The 9,348-nt window shown below is 40.4% G+C and overlaps 3 protein-coding genes across 5 annotated transcripts in view; 2 read left to right on the top strand and 1 right to left on the bottom strand.

The window, feature by feature from the left end:
* Nucleotides 1-1,497, top strand: LOC138014252 (outer dense fiber protein 2-like). The gene has a single exon (XM_068861298.1). The coding sequence runs from the start codon at nucleotides 111-113 to the stop codon at nucleotides 1,134-1,136; it is 1,026 nt and encodes a 341-aa protein (XP_068717399.1). The 5' UTR covers nucleotides 1-110; the 3' UTR covers nucleotides 1,137-1,497.
* Nucleotides 1,498-4,629: 3,132 nt separating this feature from the next.
* Nucleotides 4,630-9,348, top strand: part of LOC138014251 (myosin heavy chain, clone 203-like) — a 5,049-nt gene continuing 330 nt past the window's right edge. Inside the window, exons 1-3 of one of the 3 annotated variants that reach the window (XR_011125282.1) lie at nucleotides 4,630-6,376; nucleotides 7,695-7,778; nucleotides 8,060-9,348. The exon at nucleotides 8,060-9,348 is cut by the window's right edge and continues 330 nt beyond it. Coding sequence is in view for 1 of the 3 variants with exons in the window: in XM_068861297.1 (XP_068717398.1) it covers nucleotides 5,266-6,376; nucleotides 7,695-7,699 (1,116 nt within the window). In the remaining 2 variants the exon portion in view is untranslated. Of the gene's footprint in view, nucleotides 7,044-7,694 lie in introns of all 3 variants that reach the window. The other 2 variants (XR_011125281.1, XM_068861297.1) reach the window with 2 other exon arrangements.
* Nucleotides 7,956-9,348, bottom strand: part of LOC138014253 (small ribosomal subunit protein uS7m-like) — a 9,265-nt gene continuing 7,872 nt past the window's right edge. The window contains exons 7-8 of the mRNA XM_068861299.1: nucleotides 8,902-9,048; nucleotides 7,956-8,758 (exon numbers count right to left, since the gene is read on the bottom strand). Of these exons, the coding sequence (XP_068717400.1) occupies nucleotides 8,678-8,758; nucleotides 8,902-9,048 (228 nt within the window). The 3' untranslated portion in view covers nucleotides 7,956-8,677. The remainder of the gene's footprint in view (nucleotides 8,759-8,901; nucleotides 9,049-9,348) is intronic.

The raw sequence follows: 9,348 nt of genomic DNA, 5'->3' as shown, positions 1-9,348 counted from the left end.
TGCGTGATACCACTTCAATTTCACCGAACATTCGTGGCGACCGTACTAGCTGTAGAAGTGTATACAAAAAGTAGAGAAGTTTTTAAAGATATTTTCCACCCAAAGATACTATGATTACAGAGGAACAGCTTCAGAGACAGTTGGCTGATGAGTTCAATCCCATGGCAGCCTTAGTTGGAATGAATCTTACGGTAACTCAAGAACGCCACCGAATGAACGACATGATGTACTCTCACAACGAAGACATTGAGTGTCTTAAGAAACAAATCGATGACAAGAATCGAGAAATTGTCGACTTGAAAAAGGCTGTGGAAACTCTAGAGGAGCAGAACAAGGAACTAAACGTGGCGCTCAAGTTGAGAAACGAGGAAATCAAGAATCTCAAAGTGAGACTCAGTCGTCTTGAAAATGACAAGAAGGAATTGGAAGACGAGTTGCGATCCGTTCAAGTCAAGGTTAGTCGAATGGAAAAGGACATTAAAGAGTTGAGCGATGCAAAGATGTCCCAAGAAGAGAAGAACATGGAGCTGCAAGAACACGTTGACATAGTTAATGGTAAGATGGAAAGCAGAAACCAAGCGTTGAAGAAGGAAATTAAAGAGATAAAAGAATCACAGCATAAGGTAGAAATGCCTTTACCTGTTAGCGTTGCCAGAGGAGGAAGGCAAATAAACCATCCAATGTTATTACCACCGCATTTGCAATTAGCAGATCGAGAGTTGCAGGCCTCGCTGTCTCTGGGGGAGCTTTGTCGACAAGTACAGAACAAGATGTACAAGGCAGTGCTTCCGACTTTGTTCTCACCCAAGAGAAACTACAAGATCAAGAACATACGGCGCGACTTGGAAAAGTATCCTCTATCGACTGCGGAAAAGCAGAAGTGTAATACCAAATGGCAGGAGCTAACAACAAAGTTCACTTGGGATGAAGCTTATGAAGAGGCGATGAAGGCGCTTCAGGAGAGCAGAAATATCGATGCTCATCCAAGCCCATTAAGCGAGGAAGGCCTTACTAGAGCGGCAGAAATGATGAATGCTAAAGGTAACCTTAAGGGGTGGTCTTCCTTGAAACGTGTGCTCGAGTTGATATCGATTTGGAAGCAACTCCAGCACATGGAGCATATGGATTCAGTTTAGAAATTAAGCATGTGAATTTCGATTGGACATGGGCAAAAAGTGAAAAGCACTATTTCTCATGGTTACTAATCACTGGCATGAAAAATAGAAAGAAGAAATAAGCTCTTTAGATTATATTTTAGTAAAGTACTTCACTACAAGAAAGCAAAACTTTGGTTCATGATTTGCCCGGTCATACTTTCCATCATGACTTCATGCAGTCTGGGAACCCAATATTTCGCATCACAAGAACAGTTTTGTGGACTTGGACCACAAGTGATCCTAAAAGACACAAGAAAAGTATGCCTCAATATGCCTCAATGTTTATTGGTTTTGGGAATGAAATGTTCACAAGAAATAAAGCGATCAATTTTTCACAGCAGTCTGGGTTTTTCAGGAAGAGACCCTACTGATATTCATTCATATCGACAGTCAATCCAACTTATATTTTACCGGCAAAGCAGAAATCTAAAGAAATTTCGTTGCTTGACATTCAAAGCAGAAATGCCGATGACATGAACTCCCCTGTATTAACAAATAAATATTCCGCAGTTCGTTCTTTATGCGAAGGGTTCCAAATTATTCATGCGCATATTTCCTTCGTTAACTTTGGATCGTCAAGTACAAACTAAGTTCTCAGTTATAGCAAAGTATCAGTGGTATAATCTAGTATAACAACCGCTGGAAGGTTTTTAAAATGGGTGGATAATTGTCTCTTTCGTCATATCCCTGTTCCAGCCTGTAGCAACGAAACAGTGTAGCGCAGTATCGTGTAGAAAAAGTCGGCACTTGATGTCATATATTGTCTTCGAGACTTCATAGATTCAACATTTGGCCACAACATAAAGCTTAAATGAGATATTTATTAAGACGGACTAAGACTAGTCACCAATCCCAACAGAAGAGACTTGATTTCTGAGAAATTGAACCATGTGCCATAGGTCACGAAAAACGCGGCGGGTATGCACGCAGTACTCACGTTACTGATAAAAACAACATATCTATGCAGACGTTCACACTGACACTATAAATAAAAATCCATCGTATTATGGAAAAGATTATATTAAAAGAGGCGCCAGAATGAAGTCGCCAACAACAAATGTACAATGCTGTCAAAACCTGACAAATTGAAGTCTAAAAAAACACTGCTGCTTATGTGTACCCATTACAAAGCTTAACTGACATTCATTTTCACTTCTAATGGCGCCAAAACTAATAGCAACCCTGTTTACTTCCTCACTTGATTAATCTCAGCAAGTACTGAGCATGTTTATGTTAAAAACCGTCCCGTCATTATTATCAGCCGAACTATTAACCGCCTGTGGTCGAGATTTTAAGCACCTGACTTTCAGAATTTGACCCAACGAAAATTAAAGATCTATTCGTATTTGAATCACAACTACCTAAAACTTGTTCATGCCATGAAAATTTATATCTTGAAAAATGCGCCAGAATTACCGGTAAGTTGCTACCTGGAAAAGTCAAGTTTTGTAAGAACACTCGCGGTTGCAGAAGTCGGTACCGATATTGCAAGGATCGTCAACTGACATTCATTAACAATTATTCGCCGAAGGCGACGTGATTATCGGTGAATATTCACCGAGACGAAGTCGAGGTGAATATTCACCGACAATCACTTCGCCTTCGGCGAATAATTGTTTTAGTATAAATACACAGGTGATTATTTCAAAAAAAAGAGAAAATATATATATTTCAACTCGAAATCATCTTCACTTACAGTGGCAAAACGACAACTGGCAGCCATTTTGTCCGTCGAGGTGATTATCGGTGATTATAGCGAGCCAAAGAGAGCGCGCGATTTTGTATAATCACCTGTGTATTTATACTAATTTTCAATAGTAGTCAAATTTAACCATAAAGCCTCGTAGCCATGTGTGAATATTGATATATCGAACGTGGCCTAAGGCAACGGCGGCGCCAAAACTATAAAAACCCCGTTTTATTTCCCGCTTGATTTCTCTCAGCAAGTAAAATATTCACATGAAAAAAATGTCGTCATCATTATCAGTCACAAAACACTCTCGTCGAAAGTTTTCATGCGAAGACCTAATTATCAGTCTTTCAGACTTTCACAGACAAACGCAAATTAATAACTGAAAGACCCATTAAAAATTTTCAAGATGAATTTAGAATAAATCCTGCGTATGTTCCATCGCCAGGTTTATCGTTTCTGAGAAATAATAACGTGATTTCCTCGAAAAGCAGTGTCCTTGAGTAACCTTTAAGATCTCGTGTTATCAACTGACCTGCATAACCGTTGTTGGCACACTATAAGTGTGAAAATCGAAATATTGACAGTTTTAACGAATGATGTTCTTGCCGTTTGAAAAGTTGCCTTACAGATTAAAAACTTTTAATAGTCGTTTTAAGTTTAACCAAGTCATGCATGAGTACCTCTCGACGTACTTGAATCAGCTAATCATTTCTAACCAAAAAACAGCATTTACTTTCAAGCGACCGTTAACATTTTTGGCAGCTATGAAAAAAAACCTTTCACGAAAGATGTCATTGAAAGTTAATATCTGATTTTAGCTACATTTCTACAGTAGTGTTAAGAATAAACATCTCTCATGTTATAACCGCTAAAATTATTAACAGCGACTTGTATTAAATTTGAAAACCGCTTTCTTCGCAACGGTCATGTTATAAAACGGTCATCACATTTTACCCTTTAAGCGCACGATGATTTTACACGTGCTGAGCACGGTGTATTCCAAGCGGCTCAGTTGATTGGTCCGTTAACTGTCAATCTTCTTGCTCCTTCGAAACAAATGGCGTTTTAAGGCGCTGTTTATACACTGCAATTTTTGGCGCTAATGGTCTCGCAACGCCATTGCGAGACAATTGCAAGTCGCACGAAACATTGCCCGATGCAACATACCGTGCAACGGCTGAAAATGTTGCGTGGCACCTTGCACGAAGGGCTTTACTTCCCGCCCAAGCTCTTATGGTTACTATGACAAAAGCAACGCAGTATACCGATCTCGAAGTGATTGTCGGTGAATATTCACCTCGACTTCGTCTCGGTGAATAATCACTTCGCCTTCGGCGAATAATTCAGTGTTAATGAATGTCAGTTGACGATCCTTGCAATATCGGTACCGACTTCTGCAAAACTGTAGGATTAGCTTCCCGGTTAGACGGGGTTTTTTTAATCAGTGTCCCCGATCAGTGCTTGTTTGCCCTAAAAGTTAACCCAACAAGACGACGCCAAACTATGACTTCTTAGAGAAATTCCGTTAAAAAACGATTGATAAAGCGCCTTTTTTTTGGAGACCACCTCATCGTAAGAGACTGAGACTTACATTCAATAAATAATGTAACACTGTGTTGTAATCGACCTTAAGAGGAGTGGCTGTCCTGAGTTGTGATCACACTATGAAATTTCCCGAGGAAGCTTTATCTTGAATTTCACTTCACCTCGACTAACATGTCGGAAGGGTCACATTTCTGAAATCTGTACCTCTTACGTTAAAACAAAACTTTAAGAGTATTCGCCCTTTTCAAATAAAGTTTTGCCCCGGTTAAAGTTGATTTCAGTAATACTCATTGTAACAAATTAATTCCGATTCCGATCTTCAGGGTAAAAGGCACGAGTAAAACAAAAGCAATTTCCGACTGGTGCCAAAATTAAAAAGAGGGCATCGCGCTTAAGTTTGGTATGGGGAATAAACTCATACAAATCCTTATTATTTATTTCCCAAAGCCTCGAATTTTAATATATCGAAATTGGTCTATTAACACAAATTAAGCGTCAACAAAATGAAAGCTGGACAGGATGACGCAAAGGTTAATTATGACCTCCAAAATTCCAAAAAGTGAAAGATCGGCGGCTTATACACTACAGTTTTGCTTCGAAGACAGTGAGCTGAGAAAGCACTTTAGCAAGTGGTACATTTTGCCACGCAACGGTCGTCTTTATATCAAAGCCGTTCGATTTCGTAAGGTGTAATAAACGGTTCGAGCGTGGGCGACAAAACCATCTCAAGCGATGAGAATAGTTTTCTTCTGCTGACAAATCAATTCTTAAGAGGGATTATTTCCAGCCTTACCAACTTAGGTCACATGAGGTCCTGATTAAATCAAACCCCAGGCAAAGACGCTATATTTCATCTTTCAAGTTGGCGCCATGCACTTTTGTCATGACAACCGTGAATGTTGCATAAGCCTCCAACAGTTCAATTTCTCGGAAAAACCACACACCTTTTCAGCTTCCTGCACATGCGCAGGCCTACACTATTTAATACAAGCGTTACTAGATAAAACACGCCATAGACAGCGAAGAATCTGCCTTTTAAAGCAAATTTCGTTGACAATCGACTCCACTGAGGGCATGGATGACGACCAACTGAACTTGACCGAACACGATAGTCTAACTAGAGCATCCTTGTATCTTTCCTTTGAACGGAAAATAATCAATGAAGAAATAAACAACCACATCGAGTCGCTGAAGGCCAAAGTCGAGGAGAAGAACGAGGAGATATCGGGCTTACAAAAGAAACTGAGGGATCTCGAAGACAAAAACAAAAAGTTGGACATCGCCTTGAAAACAAGGATAGAAGAGATTTCAAAGCTCAAGTCCAGAATTAACAGACTGGAAAGCGAAAAGAAAGGTCTGGAGGACAAGCTTAGAAATGTCGAGGGAAAGTTGGATCGGGTCGAGAAGGAAGTACAACAGCTCGAGGAGGCTAAGTTTGCACACGAAGAGGAAAATGCGAGTTTAAGGGAGAAAGTCACGATGGTGTCTGAAGAAATGGAGAGCGTAAAAGAGGACCTTGAGAAGACCAGGAATGAAAACCAGGTTTTGAAGAGGGAAGTGAAAGAACTCCAGGATTCACAACACAAGTTGTTACCGTTGACGAGTGGAAGGCCAATGCTCACTGCTTCCCAAGTCTCACCAGACTTGCAAGCTTCCTTGCGTCTAGGTGAACTAAGCCGACAGCTCCAAGTCAAGATGTACGCCTATGTGTTCCCACAGTCGTTTTCACCCATTGGCAACTACAAGGTGAAAAACATTCGCCGCGATGTGGATAAACTTCCAAAGACAGCAACGGAGGAAGAAAAAACGCAAGCAAGAAAAAGGTGGGAACAACTTCAGAAAAAGCTCAATTGGGATGAAGCGTACGAAGACGCCGTAAAATTACTGCAGGAGAATCGGAATGTCGAGGCTCATCCAAAAATATCGGTTAAGTTGCTTCAAGAAGCAGCCGAGACGATGGACGAGAAAGGTAGCCTAAAAGGTCGGTTGTCTCGAGAATGTATTGATGTGTTGATACAAATGTGGAAGCAACTTCAATAGTTGAACAGTGGACAGAATATTAATCGTTCATTGAATTTAGCCACCTTATTTTCATTTATCAGTTGCCGTGTACAAGCGAGTTCAGTTTGCTATAACAACAAGCCACTAAAACTTTCATACCGTTGTCCGTGAATGGCGTTCGGACTACATGAAAACTTGTTCGTTTGAACTCTCTCAGGATATCAGCTATGTTTCAATGAACTTCAAATTTCAATGAACCAAAAGACTTGTCGAATAGACTGATTTGCTTGGTTACCAAATAACGACACAATTTAATTTTTTCTTATGAACAGAAGAAAGGTGATGTAGTGTAGTATATGCACCATCTCGATCACTTGGTTAACTTCAAGGGCTCCTGACAATTTAGAGAGTCAGTGCAGTTTGATTTTGCAATTTGGAGAACGTTTCCGTACTTTCAAAGAGTTTGAACGAAAACGCGACTTTGCGTTCGTTCACCAAACACACCGAGTACATCTCGAGGGAATTTTCTATTGGAAGTCAAATCGCCATATTGGCTTCGTTGATGGACGTCGACCTTGCCCTGACTTGCGAAAACCGGTTTGCTTCACTGAGCAAACTGGTTAGCTAAGGATCTAGCAAAGACTGAGGTATTCTTTACCAACTTGAAATACTTTAAGACGACAGTGCAATGAATATATTCATCTGACAGAGCCCATAAGATGTTCTTGGTTTTGTTATTTTTTGCCCAATTCATTCATCACCAACCGGGTGACTGTTATTGTGTTGTCTCTTTTGTAAAGGCCAATACATGTGACAACTGCTCAAATCACACCCCTAAAATAACAATGACTTTTAAGGATTGTTGCTTTTACTTATATCATGCCTGGTATACTGTAGATCTTTTTCCAAAACTATTCAAACTGAAGCCCTGAACAGGCACGGTACCTCAGTATCACGGGATAAAGTTAGCGGATAAGCTTCCAGACATTCTCAAGAAGCCGTTATCTAAGTCACACGCATTTTCAATTCCATGCTTGTTTTCTTTACCTCACGGCCATGATAGCATGGTATTTTTGAAGCTTGGCAAGCCTTGAGGCAACCAAATCTTATAAATTATTCATGGTGGAGGTCCACAACCCGTTTCTCAGAAATCCATTGAGGTGACACTACCCACATTTTCCTAGAACTCGGGCTTACATGACATGTTAAGCAGGCTAAATAGTAAAATTACCGTTCAAGCTATACGGGATGTTCTTCTTTCGCACGGAACAGAATCTAATGATACAAAGTGATTCTAGGTTGACCAAAGAACAGAAATGGATAAGACATTGATTATATACACGGAGTACGTCGGTGAAGGAAGATGAAGGACATCGATCGAGGTTGGTGAACGTAAAATGTCACGATTTCCAGAGTTTCTAGTGTTCAGTCGTAATAATACCTGTTGTTAAATGGCTAATTTGAACTTAAAGATCCCTTAACCTTTAGTCGTAGCTTGTGAGGACGACGTTCTTTTTTTCACAAGCCTTCATTTAGCAACTGACATTCCTCATTGCTAATCAAGACAAAAGTCGGACTATATTTATTGTTTACTTTGAGCGGTAACTGAAGTTATAACCGAGTTATAATGCACAATAACAAACTTTTATGCTTTTTCTTTTAGAACTATCGCCTGCAACCTATCATTTTCAGAGCTGAAGCAATTGATGTACCCAGTCAACTTATGCTTTATTCTTGCAGACTCTTAAATCAAGGGAAGGTTTTTGTTCAACAAACGCTAGCTGTGAATATCGAGGAGCCGCAACCGGGATAAACTATCGTGAAACTAAAAAACGTTCTTTGGCTAGCTGTGTTGATCGTGTACAGCACCAAATAATTGTGGTTTAGATCTTTGTAAGATGAACAATCTCATCCTCCATGTATTCCCCTTCCGCCTGCTTTATATCACGGGACGAACAAACAACAATTTATGCACTGGGGTTCTGTTTTCTATTTTGAATGACTAGAGCAGCGCCATTTTGGTTTCGCTGAGACTTCAGTGTTTGCATCCATTCAATGGTAGACTCGGTTTCAAATTTACCATTTTAAAGTCCCAATGCGACACCGACTAAAAATGCTATGACCACACGGCATATTACCACACCAAAACAAGCAGGAAGAGTTTACGTCATCGGTGGTGGCCATTGTTTCTGAGAAAGCTAGCAAATCGGAACAGCACACCTCGTCTTTCGCTGCAGTCTTTCCACTGTAGTCAATTAAGGGCACGGATGGTGGCATTGCGTTACCACCATCGATAATGGGCGTAGGCTCGGTTGTCTTCTGCTCGTTTGTGAAGTTCGATTTTCTTTTTTATCACGGTACCCTGCAAATAAAACAATGACCATGGCAGCTGACCCTTCCTCAGATCGTTATAGAAAAGTATCAACGAAAGTCATTTTGCAGTGCAAAAAATCATATACATCTACAGAAGTTCACGAGATTCCGACAGCTACAGTTCAGGTTTACCTCGTTATTGTAGGCATCAAGTAACTCCTTCGCCAGCTTCTTGTACATCCTGGCGTTTTTGTTCGTTTTCTGCTGTTCCCGCGCTGCAGTAATTAACCATTTTATGGCGAGAAAACGGCGACGGTTGGGCGGAAGGGGGGTTGGGACCTAGGAATTACAGAATCCAGTGTAAACAGACACATAACTTATTACATGTGGGCTAAGTTACCGGTGCCTGGCTGACTTCTTTACAGTGCAGCCTTTCCTGTATTAAGCCAAACTTCCTTTGAGAGGCCAGGTCGGAAGGTGTTAAATTCTGTGCCCGCCCATAACAGAGGTTTCGAAATAGGCATTTGCCCTTTGCCTTTCTCAAGGCAATCTCTGAAAGCTTTAAACAATGTACTATCAGGATTAACATTTTTATTTAAAAAACCTTTACTTTTTCAAAGGAAAATGTGCAAATAATGG

This window comes from Montipora capricornis, chromosome 8, assembly GCF_036669925.1.
Source record: "Montipora capricornis isolate CH-2021 chromosome 8, ASM3666992v2, whole genome shotgun sequence".
NCBI classification, from domain to species: domain Eukaryota; kingdom Metazoa; phylum Cnidaria; class Anthozoa; order Scleractinia; family Acroporidae; genus Montipora; species Montipora capricornis.
This window is presented reverse-complemented; position numbering and strand designations above follow the sequence as displayed.

What these genes read in the sequence shown, in the direction of transcription:
- LOC138014252 (XM_068861298.1), top strand. Translation starts at nt 111, where the DNA reads ATGATTACAGAGGAACAGCTTCAGAGACAGTTGGCTGATGAGTTCAAT.